Raw genomic sequence first — 20,580 nt, 5'->3', positions numbered from 1 at the left:
CTGTGTCCTGCCCTCCAGGGTGGCTGTGCCCAGGAGCTGCTCCCTGTGGGTGTGACACAGCTCCCCTCTGCTCCCACCCTCCCTTTGGAGCAGGGATCCTTCTCACCAGGACACACACACCTCCTTTTAGCTGAGCATTGCTGCCACCAGCAATGGACACCAGAACTCTCAAAGCTTTTCATCCCAAACTGTTTTCTGCTGTGATGCCTTTGGATTCTTCAGCTGTCCCTGACCCCAGCCTGGCAGGTGGCACCAGTGTGAGCCTGACCCCAGCCTGACCTCCAGCCTGACCTCTGCCAGCTCACTCCACACTGCTCCAACGTGTCCTGACTGCAGCTCCCCCACTCCAGCCCCTGACCCACCCAAGGCAGATTTGCCCCTTCTCAGTGGCCACCCCTGACAAAACACCAGACCCTCACTGCCACTGAGTGGTACCAGTGGGCTGGGAAGCTCCAAGGTGGCTTCTGTCCCCAGTACAGCTGGGATGGTGACTGTTCCTGCTCCTGAAATGCAGGAAGAGGCTCCATTCCAATGCCCCCTGACCCCAAAGCTCAGCAGCCTGGCTGCTGTTTGCTCCACTCCAGCACAGCGCTAAGGAGCAGCCAGGGAGGCAGCACATCCCTCCCCAGAAATTCCTGTCATGGACACCTCCAACAGCCCCAGTGCCTCATCAGCACGAGTTAAACACTCACACAACTGTGGGGTAACCTTAATTGAATTAATTAACAGGGAAAAGACCCAGAGCACCCCCCGGAGGAGCTGTGGCTGTGAGCAGTGGGAGGGGGGTGTGGGACAGAGCTCCATCTCCCTGCAGGAGAGCCTGGACTCAGGCAGAGAACACCTGCCCGTGCAGGTGCTGCCAACCCCTCCCCGGGCTCCAGCGAGGCACAGGCAGGGCAGGGAGGGGGAGAAGCAGGAATGTGGAGGAGGACTCCGGGAAAGGGCTCACGTGGGCACCACACAAACTTATCTGCTCCTTGCAGCAGGGAGAACAAAGCTGTTCCCAGATAATGAGGTGAGATAAGGAGAAAGGAGAACAATGACATGGAGCTCTCCCTGCTCAGCACATCGAAGAAGTCAAGCCCCAAAGTCATTCATGCTACAGAAACCATTATTTATTTGTCAGGTTTTGTTGTCCAAACAGTGCATCCATGACACTTCCTCCAGGAATGGAGGGAGGGAGCTGGCTTCCCAGAAGGGTAGAGAAATTAAAAAAAAAAAAAGACCAAAGCTTTATGAAAGATCAAATTTATTGGTCAGACAGAAGGTCTTTGCCCCTTGCATTTTTTGTGTATCCATCACATGGAAAAAGGTAACTTAAAAACCTAAACCATGAAATTTTGGCTTAGGGGTCATGGCAAAGCACCCCAAGCCAAAGAAGGAAAAGCAGTGAAACCCAGGGCTGTCTCAGTGACTGCACAGGGGTGAAGGGCCAGCCCAGCCCCTCTCCTGCAGGTTTGGGCACATTCCTCCACCTCTCCCCAGTACTTTATACTGATTCCATTAACCCAGGAAAAAAGGTGTAAGTTAAAACTTAACCTCAGTTTAAATAGAACTGACACAGCTTTGGTTTGCACCAGTAAGTTTACAAGGGCAAATCACAAAAATTAAAATAATTTTCAATCAGTGAAAAGGGCCATCCTGGACTGGAGCTCTTGTTCCCCAAACTGGCTTTAAGGTAAAGCCTCACTCCTCATTTCCACCTGAACCCTGCCCTTCACCTGGTGCTTCCCCACAGCTTTGGGGCTCAGTACCCAGGAGGGCACTGGGGCCACTTCATCCCTTCTGTTCCATGATCAATTCCCAGCCTGGAAGCAAAGGCAGCACTGAAAACCCTCCAGGTGCTGTGGAAGGACATGATCCAGCCAAGAACATATCTGACAACCTGAGGCAGACCTCAGTCCCAGTGAACAGGGGTCAGCTCACCCTGAAAGGCTCAGGAACAAAATTCCACAGACATATGTACACATATAATTACAAAACATTTAATCCAGGACTTTGAAGAATTAAAAAAATAATTTATTCTAAAATAATTTGGATGTGTGTGGCCTGCTGAGTTCCCAAGCATCCAGCCTGGCCTAGGGAACCTTCCCCTCTGTTTTCTCTCCATCCCAATCCCTCTCCAGCCACCATAACCTTTTGTGCACGGGTCTGTTGTCCTGTTCCCAGGCACATTCCAATGTACTCCAAGGAAAACAAGAACCAGCAGCTCAGCATCAGGACAGACATTTCAAACATGTGGCTCAGCACATGCTTTTTCCAAGTCCCTGGTGATTTTTTTTCCCCTCTTGGGGTAGGCAAGAACTCCTCAGAGAGCTCCCACCTCCTCAGTGTCCCACTCTGGCTTCCTGACCAAGATGGGAGCTGCAGCACCTTTCCCACAAGCAGCAGGAATAGTTCTGCTCACCCTGCCAGTGCTCCCTTTCCCTTCTCAGCCCCTTCACTCCCCCAGGCTGCACCCCTGGACGTGTCCAGAGTGACAACTCAGCATGGTGCTCCAGGGCAGCCCTGCCCTGTTTGGGTTCACATCCCCAGGACTTTCTGCAGCCCACAGCAGCTTTTGGGTGCTTGTCCCACATTGATTTTCCTTTGCCTGTGGCCCAGGCTGGCCCCAGAGGCCAAGGAGTGCCCTAGATGCTGTCATAGGGCACTGCCAGGCCGATGTTGTAGTTGTACCCTGTCACCTCGTCGTAGGAAGAGCGGCAGATGGGGAGGACACTGTCCACAGCCAGCTGGTCCACAGAGAACTCGTAGGAATAAATCACCCCTCGGTACCTGTGTGGAAAACAACCAGGACACTCCATTTCACCTCAGTGGGAGAGCAAACAGAGGTAGGAATCACTATTAAAAATCATCTGAACTGAAAAATGCCATGCTGCAGGAGCTGGATAAAAACCTCCATCCCTTCTGTGAGAGGCTGAGCACTTTGAACAGGGAAAGTTCTCTCCTGCCTCCTCCCAGGGACCCAGCAAGCTGGGAAGGGCTGGTGAATCACTGCCTCCAGCCCTGCAGAGACGTGACTGTCATCTGCTGAAACATCTCCAGGCTCTCCAGCACGGGGGAAGATAAATACATTGGTATTTGATAGTTCAATTAGCACTAACAGCCATTTGAGATGCAAATACCAAAACCTGCAGCTTAAATGCCAGTAGTTTTCCTTTAGGAGAAGACAGCATTACTAATATTTCAAGCATGGAGAGGGCTGCATTCCCTGTCTGGCTTCAGTGGGCTTTATGTTCCCCTGCTGAGGAAAAAAAGTTTGGTTTATTTTTTTGTACTCAAGCAAATCAAGAGCCAATTCATCACTTGTTTTATAAACCTTACCCTTAAACTTTTTTTAATTTCATTTTTTTGCTGCTATACCCTGTCTGTAAGTGCTCTGGGTGATGACTCAGGTGCTCAGGGTGCTATTTAAAAGCAGATTGCTGAGGGCTGGTTCCTCACTTTCGGTGCAAGCTGGGGTCATCCTCGGTGATGCTGGAGCCTCGGGGGTTCTTCTCCTCGGGGATGTTGGCAGTGATCAGGCTGTGGGAGTTGAACCACACGTGGCGGACAGGATGTCTGCAAAACAAGCTCGGGGTGAGCACTGCACTCCCAAAGTCCGAGTGCTGGGAGGGGAATGGCTTTGGATTAAACACGGAGTGACCGAAATCAGAGCCCTCCCCACAGCCAGAGGCTGCGAACCTGCACTGCTGCCTCTTCCAGCCCGGAGCACATCCCACATCTTCTATCCCCACCTAGTGGGCTCTTCCCAGAACACACAAGGAAGCCAGAAAATACAGCTGGGAAGCTGGAGAGCACCAGAGCTGGTGTAGGCTGTGAGGGATGGATGCGGGCTGGGCTGGGCTGGGCTGGGCTGGGCTGGCTGCCCTAAGGGCTGCAGCTGTCCCGGGAAGGGCAGAAAAGGAAGGGGAAGGACACCCCACACACCCATGCACCGAGCTGGGTTAGAAATGCACGAGAAGGCAGAAGAACTATGGAGTGGGAAGGGACCCACAGGATCCTGGATCCAGCCCCTGTCCCTGCCCAGACCCCCCAACAATCCCACCCTGCCCATCCCTGGCAGCGCTGTCCAAACGCTCCTGGAGCTCTGGCAGCCTCGGGGCCGTGCCCATTCCCTGGGGAGCCTGGGCAGTGCCAGCACCCTCTGGGGGAGGGAAGAACCTTTCCCTGAGCTCCAGCCTGAGCCTGGGCAGTGCCAGCACCCTCTGGGGGAGGGAAGAACCTTTCCCTGAGCTCCAGCCTGAGCCTGCCCTGGCCCAGCTCAGCCATTCCCTGGTCCTGTCCCTGTCCCAGAGCTGAGATCAGAGCTGCCTCGGGAGGAGCTGCAGCCCCTGGGCAGTCTCTCCTCAGGCTCCTCTGCTCCAGCTGAACATTCCCAGTGCCCTCAGGCCCTCCAGACCCTTCCCCATCCTTGTGCCCCTCCTTTTGGCACTCAAGTCAGGTCTTCATTCCTTTTCCTCTCCCTGGTGAATAACTGACCCCAAACCCCAGGAACAGCACTTTCTGTTCAAGCAGGAGTCACTCCTCCTCTCCTCAGATGAGGATGGCTCATCTCCACACCCCCAGTGTGTCTCCTGTCACCTCCCTCAGCTCCTGCTTCTGGGATAACAGCACACACCTTATCTAGGAAAGCCTTTTGATTGAAGTGATCCCTTCTGATTGCTCTATAGATTAAACACTGTTTTCTACATGTTTAATCTAATGGTTTCACTTGGAGTACATCCCTGAGCTCAGCCCTGCTCTGCTCCTGGAGCAGCACTAATGAGCATGCCAAGGAGACAATCAATGGAATATTGTCCTTAATGCATCAGCCACATCACAACAGGCTTTATCATTCCCAGGGTCAACACAGAAAGTGATACCTGCTATTAATCAATGACAACTCCAGCTTGAACTTCCCTGGCTGTAAATACCTCATCTAGCTCCTCTTTGGGGAAGATGCATTAAAATAATAAAAAAAAGAAATCAGGATTTATCTGTTCATTTTATGGGTATCACTCAACTTACAAGGGGCTAAATCCTCAAGTCTTTATCCAGACAAAGCCTGGGAATTGTGCTTTGATCAGGAAATCTTCATTTAGCTGTACACAGTGTCAGCTCCAGGATGCTGATATCTGCTTGTACTTTCAGTACTGTGCTCCTTGTACTCAGTACAAACCAATATTTCAATATTTAAATGAGTTTAAATGCTTTGATCCTCACCATTAAGGGAATGTGTGGATGAGGTGAACAGAAATACTGGGATTGTGATGGATACACTGCATGGAGACAGCCAGAACCAGTCAATCCCTAAACAGCCAGTGCAGCACTTGAAACCCAAGGTTCCACACCTGAATAGAGGCTGGGGATGGGGCAGGGAGAGGTCACTGACTGAACTACATGGAAAGCCCAGGGGGAACTGTTGGATCCCAGAAACCTGGGATTTTTGAGCTTTCTGTGCTTTCTGGCACTGACCCCTGGAGAACACTGCTTTAGACCTGAGACCTTGGAGAAGGCTCCAAATTTGAGTGATGGAGTTAAAATCACTGGTGTGTAGTTAAATAGAACAGTGTGATTTCACATGGTGAAGGGTTTTAAATTTGAGGTTTTTATAATATACTAACAGGTAAGGGACAAGATGGAGGATTTTGGGTGGTGTCTCTGTGTCCTTCCTCCTTCTTCTTCGTGATTTCAGGTAGTTTTTGGTTGGACAGTCAGTGCTGCACTCTGGGTCACAGGAGTTTGGTTATTGGGTTAAAAGTGTCAATAATATAGGTGTTAATCCTCAATTGGACTAACTAGTAAATTCACCCCCATTTTCACACTTCTATCTGGTAGCTAGGGGTGTTACAGAACTCTCTGTACCTTAGATAAGATTTAATAAACAACCAAGCCCAAACACGAGAAAATTCATCTCCTTCATGTTTTTAATCCTGACTCTGAGTGAAGAAAAAAAAAAACCTTCAGACAAGCCACTGATTAAGTGGTGCAAATACCCCAACATCTTCCCTGCTCCCCAAAACACAAAAATAAAAAGGCCAGGACAGCTGGAGAAAAAAACAGACCCCAAAAATCCTCTGAGTCCCACATGCTCCTCCCAGCCCCGAGTTACCTGGAGTGCATCTCCCAGAGCTTGGTGGCCATTCGCTGGTCCCACACACACACCAGCCCCTCCTCCCCTCCGCTGACGATTTTCCACTCGTCCATCTGCACTGCAGACACTCCCAGCTGGTGGCCGTACAGGGAGCACACGGGCTGGGCACAGCGCAGGTCAAACACCCTCACCCTGCAGAGACGGGAGAGACGGTAAAACAGGGGAAAAACGGGGAGAAAGTGGGGAAAATAGGGTAAAAACGGGGAAAAACAGGAAGAAACTGGGTAAAATAGGGTAAAAACAGGGAGAAACAGGGAAAAAACAGGGAGAAACAGGGTAAAATAGGGAAAAACCAGGGAGAAACAGGGTAAAAACAGGGTAAAACAGGGTATAAACAGGGAGAAAATGGAGAAACTGGGGAAAACAGAGAGAAACTGGGGAAAACAGGGAGAAACAGGGTAAAACCAGGGAGAAAACAGGGAGAAACAAGGAAAAAACAGGGAGAAATTGGGAAAAACAGGGGAAAAATAGGGGAAAAACAGGGAGAAACTGGGAAAAACAGGGTAAAACAGGGTAAAACAGGGAGAAACTGGGAAAAACAGGGTAAAATGGTAAAACCAGGGAGAAATTGGGAAAAACAGGGGAAAAACAGAGTAAAAACAGGGACAAACAGGGGAAAAACAGGGTAAAACGGGAAAAACAGGGAGAAACTGGGAAAAACAGGGAGAAACAGGGTAAAGCAGGGGAAAACCAGGGGAAAAACAGGGAGGAACGGGGTAAAACCGGGAGAAAAACAGGGAGAAAAACGGAGAAACAGGGTAAAACCAGGGAGAAACAGGGAAAAGCAGAGAGGAAAACAGGGATAAAACAGGGATAAAACAGGGATACAAACGGGGATAAAACAGGGTAAAACAGGATAAAACAGGGAGAAAAACAGGAATACAAACAGGGAGAAAATCAAGGATACAAACAGGGAGAAAATCAAGGATACAAACAGGGAGGAAATCAAGGATACAAACAGGGAGAAAAACAGGGATACAAAAGCTCTGGACATGCAGCCTGGGGGTTGTGACTGCACAAGGGTTTGGGGTTATGGAAATCCATCTGGGACACATCCAGCTGTTCCACAGCTGGAAAAGCAGTGAGGCCCAGCCCCCTCCTCCACTGAATTTTCACCCTGATTTCTGCTATCAAAGATCATTTTCAGGCAGATTTCTCCCACCATACAGGATCCCTCTGAGTCTTTACAGGTTCTAGGAGCTAAAGGGGGCTCTGGGATCTCAGCACAGGAGCACTGGAGCTGCTGGAGAGGTCATGGAGCTGTTCCCAGGGCTGGAGCCCCTCTGCTCTGGAGCCAGGCTGGGAGAGCTGGGAGTGCTCACCTGGAGAAGAGAAGGATCCAGGGAGAGCTCAGAGCCCCTGTCAGGGCCTAAAGGGGCTCCAGGAGAGCTGGAGAGGGACTGGGGACAAGGGATGGAGGGACAGGACACAGGGAATGGCTTCCCACTGCCAGAGGGCAGGGATGGATGGGATATTGGGAAGGAATTGTTCCCTGGAGGAACTGAGATGGAACTCCCAGAGCAGCTGTGGCTGCCCCTGGATCCCTGGCAGTGTCCAAGGCCAGGCTGGATGGGGCTTGGAGCAGCCTGGGACAGTGGAAGGTGTCCCTGCCATGGCAGGGGCTGGCACTGGATGAGCTTTAAGGTCTCTCCCCAACCATTCCATGATTTTATGAATTATGATACAAAATAAAAGTGAAATTTGGAGAAAGCTCCTCTCTCTGTGCCTCCCAAATCACCAGCAATGCCATGAGACATGAAACACCCATTGTGGGTTCACTGTTAACAATCCCACCCCTTGGTACATGCTCACTTCCACCATGGATATTACCAGGATCAAGGAGAGGATTATTACTGCAAAGATTTCAGAGGAGATTAAATGTGAGGCAATTCAAAAAAGACAGGAAATTACAGGTTCATACCCTTGACTTAATCACCAATATTCAAAGCAAGCACCCAGCAACCAGGATCTGATTTGACTTCAAAAATGCAACTGACTGTGGGCAGTTTTTAGGTACATCTGATTTTTGGACATTACTGACCACCCAGACAAAGCATTTTGAAGAGAAATAGATTGAAGACTCAGCCAGAAGCAGAACTACAGAAAAAGAGCTGAAGATTCCAAGCACTGCTAAAAGGCCACAATACCAGTTAGAGCTAATGGTGTTAAGTTTTAAATCCAGCTCCTATCACAAAGGAGCCTTATTTATCAAGATTAAAAGATAAAGCAAAGTACATAAATGAATAAAAAATGCAGCAAGTGAAAACAGTAGGGAAGGGGAAACACTGATCTCAGTTTGAGAAGAAGCCAGAGCAAGTTCCTCCCAGCTGATGGCTATCAGAACAAACCCATCAGGTACACATTAATTCCAGAAAAAGCCAAAACACACTTGTTCCAACACATTAACTGTGCTTCATTCCATACCCCTGCTAGGATCCTAATGGTGCTGCAAGTCCTTCCTCTCCCCTTCTCCGGAGATTGCATCATAGGATTTTACAAACAACACATTGCAGGGGCTGAGAGACAAGGCAGCAGAGTCCAGAGCTCCAGCAGAGCAGCATCCATCCGAGTCTGCCAAGGAGAGCCCAGTGGGGCAGGGTGAGGAGTGCTCTGCATGGCACAGCAAGGACTTCTCCCTTCTCCCAGCTCCAGCAGAGGAGCTCTGCCTGCAGCCTGGGGCTGTGCTCTGGGAAAGGATGGGGTTTGTGGAAGGGCTCACTCCTGGAGCTCTCCCCACTGCCCTGTGTGTGCTCTCACAGCAACCAAAGCTGCTCCAGCTTGGAAAGCCAAGATCTGAGCGAGCCCTGCTCATGCCATGAGGAAGCACCCAGCTTTCAGGCAGGTGTCCATGCTGGCACACCCCTGGGACAACCACAGGGACACCTGGCTGCTCAGATGTGCCTTAAGGATAAAAAGGAACAGTGTTTTGTCAATCCCAAACCTGGCCCAGCAGGTCCTGCCTGGACAGCTGGGCTCAGTGGGAGCACTCTGGACTCATCCCAGCTCCAGGGAGGTGTCCTCCCTGCCTTGGGAGTGAGCTCCTGGCCTTCAGGAGAGCATGGAACACGTTTGGATCCACACCTTTCTGGGTTTGCCATATGTTTGCTTTCCCAGCACTCCTCTCCACCCCAGCTTCCACCAAGGAAAAGCAGGATCAGCACACACTCCCTGCTAGGAGGCCTCTTGCCAGAGCAAAGCACAGCTCAGGAATCAAATCAATCAGCAGTGCTTAGCAGGAATTTCAGATGGAAAGACAGATTTTACAGGTCCTACCAAAAACATTCAGTGAGTATTACTTTTCAAAATCCTGGTTTTGAGTAAAAGAAGGGCAGATTCAAGTGAAATTGGGAAATTGCTGTAATTATTTCAAGCACTGAGTGTTCCCTCTTAACAAACCCACTCCATAACATGGCCATGGAGACTGCAGTCTCATTCCACCTGTGGAAGGTGCCCAGCACCTTCCTGCAGCACCACAGCAGGATCTGACCTCTGAGATACTCTGCTCCTGCCTCCTGGATGCCACATTTACCTTCCCAACTATTAATCCCTAACTCCTTGCTGTTCTACAGACATCCAACCCCCTGAAATCAGTCATTGCTAAAACTGAACACCCCTAAAGCTTCCTGGAGGGGAGGGCACAGACACCTACTCTTCTATAAAGGGGATGGATATCAACTCCAGCTCCTCTCCTGTTATTGTGAGGAAATCAAAACTGGAGGTAGCTTTACTGGGGTGCTTTGGAAAAACAATTATCTGCTTTTAGAGGGGAAAAACCTCCCAGGGATTCAATTCCACTTGTGAAACTTCAGCTATTTCCTTTATCCTCCTTGCTAAGAAAGTGTGAGGCTTGCTTGCACTCCCTATTCTCCTGGAAGGAAGAAAAAAAAAAAAAAAGCTGTTTGACAAAATAATCATTTTTGCAAGCTGCTGCACTGGCGGGACAGAGGTCTGGGATTTGGCAGAGGGAAGTGCCCGCCTTCCAATCTGATCCCAGCACCAGAGCAGAGCACCACCTGCAGCCTGGTGCCCAGTGTGGAAAGGAGGAGGGAAGGAAGCAGGAGCCATTAGAGACTGGCTCCTGGCCATCCCACATCTCCTTTGGTGCACTGGATCAGACCCCACAAACGAGTCGCCAAAAAAAGGAAATCTAAAAATTGGACTCCAAGGGTCTTTTTAAGCACTTTAATCCTTTCACACTGCCTGTTCCCAGCGCGGCCATTCCTGGCAGCAGACACTGAGCTGGGAAAATCCTACTCCCCAAGCCAAGGAGTTAAAGAGAAAGCTGCTAATCAGCTAAATAGAAGCTGGAATCTGTTCATATGAAAGTCTCTTTTTCTCTCTGTCACCTGAGGGACATCACAGTGTTCCCAAATACACTTTTGACATCATTTGGCAGCCGGGCCCATCTCATCCTCCATGATTCATCCCTTAGGTTATGTTTTTAATATCAGAAAGTGAGCTTTTAAATGCCAAACTCATTTTGTGGGTGGTGGTGGGGAAGTGGAAGATATTCCAAGTGGTCTCGCTGGGCTGTGCACCAACTGTGTCCACCAAATGGCTCCGAGAGCTCCTCTTCCCATGGAGCTTCCAGACAAAGCACTCTGACAGCCACATCCAACTATTACCTAATAGTTTGTTCCTCAACTTCATGGAAACACCACAGGAGAAAGCAATTGCAGCAGGGCCAGCTGTAGGACAGGAAGTTGGAGGTGGCCCTGGGGATCACCTACCTTCTGTCCTTGTTGCCTGCCACCAGCATGTTGGGGGGGCTGCTCTGGAGGTTGACACAGGAGAAGGCACCGATGGAGTTGCCCACCTTGGTCACACACTGGTTTGTTTCTAGGTTGTAAAGAAGGATCTGGCAGAGAGAGAATAAAACAGCACATCAGTTCAGCAGGAGCACCACCACAAGGTTTTGCTGCAGCACAAAGCAGAGCTGTGACCACCAGAGGAGTTCTTGATGGGTAAAGCAGAACCAAGAGCCAGATCTACCCCTATGGAGAAAGGCAATGCACCCTCAGAAAGAAGGAATGCAGGTTTCCTGTGAGATCCAGCAAGAAGCAGGGATGCACCTCCAGGATGGCCAGGTACAGCTCTCAGACAAACCACACAGGTGAAATCTCCAGGGTTAAATGAAAAGCAAAGAGTTTCCTCATCAATTTTAACTTTTGAGAGAGCAGCAAAAGCAAAGAGCACCAGCCCTGAGGAGGTCTGGACAGATGGACAGTGAGAGGAAGTGCAGCAGGAACTGCAGGGCAGAACTGACCACAGCCCTGCTGAGAGCCTGTGCCACACACAGAAATGTCACATCTGAAGTGGCAGCTCAGATGGGAAAGGCAGAAAAACAATTCTGATTTTAGGCAGCATCTGAGATGATTCAACCAGAGCCTGGATGAGAAGCACAAGTTGTTCCCCATCCGTTCCCACTCCTCTCCTCAATCAGTTTAATCATGTTTGTCCTTCCTGTGGGGCCACATCAGATCTGTCTATGTGGGCCTTTCAATTTAGGAGAACAAGTATTTATAGAAACAGAAAAATGTACTGGTCAAAGCCCAGTGGAGCTCAGTGCACCTGGCCTTATATAACTTCATAAACATGATTAAATTTCATGGTGATGCTCATTTAAATGAAAAGAAACCTTGTGACCATGAAAAGACTTAATGGTATTTAAAACATCAGAAAAACCCCACAGCTTCCATGGCAACATCAGCATGGCCATCTCAATGTCACATCAATATTCTTTACTTCTAATTTGCTGATTATAGCCACGTGCAGCTCAATAAACATTGCACTATCTGGATGCATTATTTCAACATTTGCCAGAACAGCAGCACTGATGCTGCCTGGCCTTTTATTTCCTCTCTGTGCCATTTCAGAGATCTGAAAGCTGAATTAGGAGAGCAGGAGAGCATCACTTTGTGATGGAGGCCTCTGGGAAACCAAAGCAAAGCTTTAAAGATCTTGAGGAACAGGGCAAAGAGAGACAGAGAATTTGCAGGTTTCCTCCACCTGCCATTCTCCCAGTAATGACCAGGTGAATTCAGACATATTTCAGCTCCCTATGAGGATCAACACATCCACATCCAACTCCCTTAGGTGTTCCTAAGAATTATAATCTCCCAATTAGTTCTTTGTGAAGCTGTCTCAAAAAACATGGCATTTTCCATCCTTAAGACCCAAAAAACAAAAGCAAGGGTGACCTTTTTTGGAAAACTTAAGAACATAAAAGTTAAATTCAAACAAAAATTAATTTAAATTTCCACCCCAAAGAAAAAGCTGGTACAAACTGTGTGGAAATGTTAATGTTTGAGGTAAAAATCATTTTACAGCCTGTTCTCACTTCAGCCCAGCTCCCAACAGCTTAGTAACCAAATCCACAGATAATGATGTTCTGGCAAAGGCACCTCGAAGGATTTTCAGTGCAAAGGAAATTAATATCTGTGCCTGGCAACCCAAATTTCTCCTTGGAAAGTTTGGAACAAAAGACAAAGTCAATAAACTGCTGAATTCAGCTTAAGAACAAGAAGTGCTGGGGTCAGGAGTGAGGTATTCCAGCTCCCAGTTGAGCCCTTCCCAGCTGGATGTTGAAACTCCAGAGGGGAGAGGGCCAAAAGCTGATTTCTTAAAAGTCCCCTGGGGCTGATACTTGCAGTGAACATCCATAAACTATTAATTTACCTAAATGACCAGAGCTCCCATCTCTGCTATAAACACAGGACACATGCTTGCACATCCAGCCATGGCCATGAAAGGCTGGAATGAAAAATTGCTTCCACGTAGCACTGAAAGATTCCCATGGAACATTTTCCACATTTTCTCCTGCCTGCAGTCCCATGGCAAAGCTCACCAGTACCAGCAGCTGGAAAAATGCCTTATTTCTCCTCACATAACTTGTAGGTGGCCACCAATTTAAAGTGTTTGCATCTCATAATCTGTGAAAAATAAGGGTTCACTCCCACAAAAATGGAAGAAAAGCTTGTATCATCTTCTTCTACTTCCTTCAATTCCTTCTCATGCTCATCTCTATTCTTTTAAAGATTGTTTATTTTAACCATCAATAACAAGATTGATGGGTAAAATGAAATTTATTTTAAATTTTATCATGCACAAATGTCCTTCTAACCAATTAGTCCCATCACTAGAAGAGTCTCTGTGATTTTCAGTATCCAGGTTTTGCCTATCAAAATTCAACCAGTCTTGAGCAGTTTTATGACCTGCAAATGAATTTCAAACCCTTATTCTGACCAATTGATAAGTAAAGAAGCTAAAAGCACTCAGAATGCTTCAGTGTGAATAATAATTTCCTGGAGACAAAGATTTAAAAGCATGCTGATGACAATTCTGAAGTTGCTGGAACACCTCTGATGAGCTCTCCTGTAATATCCCAAGGCAAGAAGGATTTTCCTTACAAAGGCCAAGGAGAGAGAATGGAAATACCTGGTCAATAGGGACTTGAAATAAGGGCCTGTGTGTTAAAGGGCAGATAAAGTATAAGATCTCTGGGAGGCTTATAATCCTATAATGCACACTGCAAAGGGATTACCCTTTTAAAGGTATTTATAATCCTATAATGGACACCCAAGCCCAGTGACCTAATAGGTACTGAACTGAGGGAAGTGAACCAAGAGCATTTGGGTGTGAAATGAAGAACCCTGGGATAACACACTAACGAGCAGCCCTGGCCCCAGGGGGACCTCAGGGAGGAAAAGCATTAAAGACCCCGCGCAGCCAGCACCGGGATCCAACACCCCAAATAAAACCTGGCACCCATTAACATTGGCCAAATGAAAACTCCAAGTTGTTGGCCAAGAGCCAGGCAATCTCCCTGAATGCTTAATAATTCAACAAGCCAGGAATAGCCAGAGCACCTCCAGCACTGTGTTTAGTTAAAGACCACAGAGATTAGCAAACACATTATCCATCTCCGAGGCGATCCCTTCCCTGTTACAAGTCCCTTAACGACCTTTACCATCCCTCCCTCTCTCTCTCTCTTTTAATAAGGCTGAGCAAATGGGACTTCATTTCAGCCCACTGCCACAGACTGGGGGTATTAATTATTCATGCTCATAGTCTCCCCTTTGTTAAGGCAGTGCATTAGACTAATTCCCCTCTTTACTGGGCGACTTGGGCACGGCTCAGCTCCTCCGGGAGGGATGCGCCGGGAACCCGGCAAATTCACCAGCCCAGGCACAGGAAAAAAGGCAAAGTTACTGTTCTGCATGGAACTGCAGAGCAGTGGGGACAGGGAACTCTCTTTAAATGCTGTCCAAGAACTCATGAAAGATGCCTGAAATTAATTCCCAAAGAATGAAAGGCTCTGGAGCCAGAAGAGCTGAGCTGTGAGCTTTGTTACAGCTCGCAGCTAAGTGAGGTCAAGCGTGGTCGATGCACTCTGCTTGAGACACTTCCAAGAAAAGCCAAGGAACTGAAGGAAATGCTGCTGATGGAACTCTTCCATGCATGGCCAAAATCCCAGCAGGTGTTTTGGGATGCTGTGTTGTTGGAGATGTCTTTTTTGGATGGAACATTAAAACAACAAATCCCCGAGCACTTGTTATCAAAGAGCCTGTGGTACTTTCAACAAGAGCTGGGGTGTCCATCCCACTGTCCTGGATGGCAGCCAGCACAGCCTGCTCTGGGGAAGAGCTGCTTTCCCTTTCCCTTTTCATTTCCCTTTCCCTTTCCAGCCCATTCCTGCCTCCAGACCGAGCTGTGTCTCAGAACTGGGTGAATCCCTCTGTGTGTGGGGTGTATTTGGTTCTTATTTACATGCAGTATTGGAGGGAGGATCATAAATAGCAGCAAAAAGCACATTGTAAAACCACACTCAAACCCTACATCCTTCTCCTCACTGAACAACACACAGGATCCATTTTTCAGAATGAAACCACTTTTTCAGAAAGAACCATCCAGGAGTGAGATTTCTGTCATTTTAAGTAAAATAAAAACCACCCTGAGTTGCTCAGAGTGCCAGAGGATCAAAATGCAAGACTGAGAACTGAATTTACATTTATTTTCAGGTTTTCATTTATTTTCTTCCCTTTGCTTCTGTCCAGACCTCTGCCAACTGGAAAAAACATTGCCTGAATACACACAAATATTGCCAATGAAAAAGGGGTTGTGAAATTCCAAATCCACCATAAATAAAAAGGGATCTGGTTTCTGCTCAGGTCAAACCCATCCAATTCAGAGGGTACCTACAAAAGCAGGAAAATGCATTTGTGGGGGAACTCATCAAATTAGAGACAACATATGGTACACACTGCTGCAAGTTTGGGTTTTATTCCTAAAGTGATGGGGAAAACAAGAATATTTTTAAAGTTTACAAGCCCCAAGGGCACAGTTTCCCAGTGCAAATGTATTGGATTGCCTACTGTAAATATGGCACATAACACTGCAACAACAACAAAAACAATCTGACTGTTAACAAATGCAAGGTCAGCACACTGATACTTGTGCACACAGATAAGTGTTCTGGCTCCATAAATTTCAAGATGAGCTAAGATTTAAAAGGAGCAGCTGAGGGAGACAGACAATCAGAGAGGAAGAAAAAGAGTAAATCAAACACAAAACAGCCAGTTAAAAAAATAAATAAATAAAAAAGCAGTTAATATCCATGAATAATGGATGTTTGATTTAAAAGCAGTTTACTCCAATATGATGTAATTTTTGACAATCAGCCAGAGAGACTATTTTTCAAGTTCTTGCCAGATATAAGTCATTGTGGGGAGCTGGGAACACGAGTGCTTCTCTGAGCATGTGGAAAATTGACTTTCATGCCATCCTAAAGGTGACTTTTCCTGGCAGACGCGTGCGCCGGGCGATGCCCGAAAAGCCCAAAGCAGCAGAGCCCGCACAGCTCCCAGCAAATCCAGCAGGAAAAGCAGCTCCCTGCTCCTCCCCATCCAACACCTGCTGCACAAGTCACACACAGAGCTGAAGACAAGAGGAGCTGGCTTTTCCCTTTGAAGTTTTCCCTGTGCCTGGAGTTCCAGAGTGAGGCTCAGGCTGGTGGCAGGAAGGGGAGCCAAGCGTTGTGCTGGCGCTGCCAACGCACCTGCAGCCCTGGGCACTGCCAGCCCCCGGGGCTCTGCCAGCCTGGGATGGGCTGGGATGTGGGCAGATGTCTGCTAGGACCTGCAATGGGGTCACCAGGCTCGTTTGACTCGTGGCTGAAGCTGGGCTAAGAGCTCCAGGGCCCGTGGGGAGGATGTTGTGTTTACCCACTGAACCACCCACACACTCAAAAATCCCCTCTAGCCCAGGGACAGGCTTTCCATGACCTAAGGGAAACCTTCTGCCATGGAGAAGGGAGGCAAGGTGAACCTTAAAAACTGAATTAAATCCCTTGGTTTCATCACCTGGAATGTTCAAGGCACATCCCAGCAGCTGGATTTTCTAAACCTGAGGCACTCACCTAAGCTGTGCCAATTCTGAGGCTCTCACACTACAGCACAAACAGGAAAAAAAGCAGAATGTCCTTAATGTCAGCCAATAGGAAGGGATTCATTTGTTTGTTATTTATGTAGTCTTTTATTTCACATTATTCCTGGTCATTTAGAGTGTTAGATCAATAAATCATATAAAATTTAGACATTGAAAAGTTCTGGACTCTCTGCTGGTCTCTTTTTCTTGTAGTGGCCAACACAGTTCAGTTCCTCAGAGAGTTCTGCCTCTCTGACTGCTGCCAAAGAGTTTAGAAAGAAAAAGGTATTTAAAACACCTTTCAACACCTCCAAAGATCTGCTAACACCCTGCAGCTCCTCAAAGAGAGACATTTGGGCAAGTTCCATCTGTTCAGTCACCAGCAAGCCCTGCCCTTCTATTGGTATGAAAACAAGAGTTCATAAAGGTGAATTTGTTGAAAATTGGGCTCTTTACAAGAGTCATAGAGGCCAACAGAAGTGAAAACTCCACATTTTTTAAGTAAGAAAAACTAAGATTAAAAAAATGGAAGTCTTTGGAACTCCATGAGAATTGGAGAATTTGACACCAGAAAAGACCATGCAGCTTCTCAGAAGGATTTTAGTTAAAAGAAGGTATAAGTAAGGTTACAATTACCTATACCTTTACCTAATTACTTATAAGTAAGGTGTAAAAGCTCATCTAAAGCAGCCATGACCTAAATGTATCATTCAAAAATTACTGTAAAGTATGAAATTCGATTTAAAGGATTATTTACTGCTGTCCAGAGAAGCTGTGGCTGCCCCTGGATCCCTGGAAGGCCAGGCTGGACAGGGCTTGGACAGTGGGAGATGTCCCTGCCCATGTAGGGGTGGCACTGGATGGCCTTTAAGGTCCCTTCCAAACCAAACCACTCTGGGATTCTGTGATTTAAAATTTGTTTTCACTCACTATCACTTCACAACAGGAGTTAATTCCACTGGATGCACTCACGTTTCCAAGCAGCTGAAGAATTCCATGGAAACATGAAATCCAGGAGCAAACCCAGGCAGTGTTTGCAGGCTGCTGAGAGGAGCCAGGTGAGGTTGAACACCTTTCCTCAAGTACAAGCCAATCCACAGCTCCAAAGAGCTGCAAAAGCCACAGCATTAACAAGCAGCACCCAAGAGAGCTGATCTCAGCACATGCAGCCTTCTGTCTCTGAGCTGGAAGCTGGAAAATCAGCCCTTCCTCCCTTTCTTCCTCATCCACCAGCATGGGGAACCAGCTTCATGTTTGTGCACAAAGCAACCAAACCCACAACCAAACTGTGCCTGACAATACCTGTATTAAAAATTCTCATGCATGCTGTAAGAAGCTTCTTTGGTAGAAAACCACCAAATCCTCCTTTGTTCATTATCTCAGATCCCCAAGAACTGCTGAATATGTTAAAAATTTTCAAAATAATTTGGAATACAGGAGAAAGCTGTGTTTTAGGATTTTTTTCCCCCTCCTCTCAGGAGAATAACCACCTCTAAATTTCACAGAAATAATCCAGAAAGCTCACCTGAGCTATAGCAGGAGACGAGACTTACCTGACAGCAGATTCAGGACAGGTTATAAAGGCAGCAGCTATGAGAAAAACTCCAGCCAGATCCAGACTGCATCAGAAACCAGATGAAGTCAAGCCTAACATACATCCTGCTGCCTCCTTATGAGGTTTAGATCCTGCCATGAAGAAGACCACAGCCAATCTGTGGATTTAATCTCCTCCATGGTGTTTAAACCCAAAATTGCCACAGGTGAATGCCCAGCCTTGGTGCTACTGCAGCAGCTCTGTGATCACGGGGCTCCCAATGCTGACAAGGGGGATGTGTCACTGGCCTGACATCATCCCTCAAGGAATGTCCCCTGGATGCCCTGGGAATCAGGATTTCCCCCTGGGGTCATAATCTGGGCTATTTAATTAGCCACAGACAAGCCTAGATGGGAACTCAGAGCTCAGCATTTGGACTTTAAGGGATTTCACGTTGAGTTAACAGAGCTGAAACAACAAAATCTTTCATAGTTTAACCTCCAAAAAGAGTTCAGGGAGCACTAAAGCAGGAGAACTTTCAGGAAACAGAATCATATTTGGGTTGTCTGGTGCTACTAAAGTGCAAGCTGAACTCCTCAGGGATGAAGCATTTCTGCTCTCCCCTCCCTGCTGCACGGGTGTCTCTCATCTGACAGGAGCCAAGTCTAGGCCACGGATTTGATGTTTCCTCCTCTCCAACATGAAAGTTCCCACAAAATTTATGCCTCAGATCTCAGCTTTGCTGTCAAACGTGGCTAAAATTAGAAAATTATAAAAAAAAAAAAAAAAGAGAGAGAGAGGATGGTTTCCCTAAGTATTCTCATCAGGAAGCAGGTTACTAGGCAGGGATTGTGAGGAGGAAAATAATAACCCAGAGGAAAACAAAGAAAACCTCAAACTGGGGAGAAACACAGGCAGCAGCCAATGGGGCTGGAATCCTCCAGGACTGCATTTCCAGGCTGGAGAGCTCTCCCAAAGACAGATTGTCACCATGTGCCCAGTGTAATCAGGCACTGCAAAGTCCCTTCACGTCTGCGCGAGGCCGGTAATTATCATAATAGACATTAGTAATTAATTTCCGGCGTGATGTCAGCTGGAGCAGCAGTGCCAAGGCAGTGTCCTTGTCACACCACCCGGCTGTCTGGGCCCATCTCCCTGATTAGGATGCACCAGGCTTAATACAATCTGCCAGCAAGAGCCAGGGAGCTCAGGACTAAATTAGGAAAGATGTCCGGCTTTGCTGAGCGGCACTGGGAGCCCGGGGAGGTTTCTCTGTTCTTTATGAGGCACAAAATGATCACTGGGGTAATGCCCCCAAATGAGGCAATTTTACCTCCTGACCTCTGGAGGGAGAAGAGCTGGAATAGGACAGCAAAGGAATTAATAAAGACAGCACAGCTCAGCATCTCAGCCCTCGAGGTATTGATGGTGAACAGGGAGTTTAAAGGGAATGAGATGCAGCTGCACACGTTTATTCCTTACAGGGGAAGTTCTAAATAAAGCTTTCCCATTCCAGTCATTTGCCAAGAAAAATCCTGCATTTTTACACTACAGACAACAGGTCCTTTCTCCTGGATGCTCCACTCCTGCTCCCTTTCTCCAGCACCCTCCTTCCCTCACTGTGACAGCCTGAAGCATGACACAAAAATGGAATGAAACCAGTGAGTGCAAAAGGGAGGCAAGATGCAGGAAAGGGACAGGAACTCTTCCCAAGGCATCTGGAAACACCAAAATCTCTTCACAGTTTGGCCAAATTCTCAAGAGCACAGCACAAAAAGCACCCTCCTCCCAAGGGTGCTCATTTGCCTGACACTGCTGAGGATCCCTCACCAGGAAGGCTGAGGGATGGTCTGGGGTTTTGGGTTGTTTGCTGGGGTTTTTAGGTGGGTGCTTTGAGATGAGTTCCCCCTGGTGCCACTGATGCAGCATAAACTCAGCTGGGCCTTGCTAGGAGTAGGAGCTGCAAAGGGAACTCAGCTGGCTGAACAATAATCCCTCACTTCAGCCCACAGAAGAACACAAAGCAGCATCAGATTATTGCACTGAATTATCCTCTCTACTGTCAAAACTGGAGAGCAGGGAAGGAAGTCCTCAGCATGAACTCCTTTTTCCTTAATTACAAAGGTATGAAAATCTTACCAGCAAATAATTACAATACCTGGTTGGGCTCATTCAGTAACCAGCCAAAGGTTTTGATGCCAAAGGCTGTTTCGTGAGCAGCCACATCGAGGCAGGTGACAGGCTGACCATAGACAGAGTGCAGAACTTTGCCAGGATCTTCTGCTTTCAGGAGATAGACAATGTCCTCTGCAGCTGCCACTGCCACTGGGCTCCCTGGGACATCTGGAACCAGATTAAGGAAGTTGACCTAAAAAGAGCAGACTTTTTATTTTATTTTTTATTTTAATTTATTCTAATACAGTCAAAAATTCTTTTGCATCACTAGTGCTACATGCTGAACTGAACAAACTGTTCATGTGTGTCC

The 20,580-nt window shown here is 47.6% G+C and overlaps 1 protein-coding gene across 2 annotated transcripts in view; it reads right to left on the bottom strand.

Annotated features, from left to right (window-relative positions):
- Window positions 1-1,969: 1,969 nt before the first annotated feature.
- Window positions 1,970-20,580, bottom strand: part of FBXW8 (F-box and WD repeat domain containing 8) — a 52,378-nt gene continuing 33,767 nt past the window's right edge. For both annotated transcript variants that reach the window (XM_033075627.2, XM_033075626.1), the window contains exons 7-11: window positions 20,254-20,463; window positions 10,867-10,994; window positions 6,095-6,268; window positions 3,445-3,561; window positions 1,970-2,775 (exon numbers count right to left, since the gene is read on the bottom strand). In XM_033075627.2, the coding sequence (XP_032931518.1) occupies window positions 2,631-2,775; window positions 3,445-3,561; window positions 6,095-6,268; window positions 10,867-10,994; window positions 20,254-20,463 (774 nt within the window). In that variant the 3' untranslated portion in view covers window positions 1,970-2,630. The remainder of the gene's footprint in view (window positions 2,776-3,444; window positions 3,562-6,094; window positions 6,269-10,866; window positions 10,995-20,253; window positions 20,464-20,580) is intronic.

The sequence above is a fragment of the Catharus ustulatus genome, chromosome 18 (assembly GCF_009819885.2).
Source record: "Catharus ustulatus isolate bCatUst1 chromosome 18, bCatUst1.pri.v2, whole genome shotgun sequence".
Classification (NCBI taxonomy): domain Eukaryota; kingdom Metazoa; phylum Chordata; class Aves; order Passeriformes; family Turdidae; genus Catharus; species Catharus ustulatus.
This window is presented reverse-complemented; position numbering and strand designations above follow the sequence as displayed.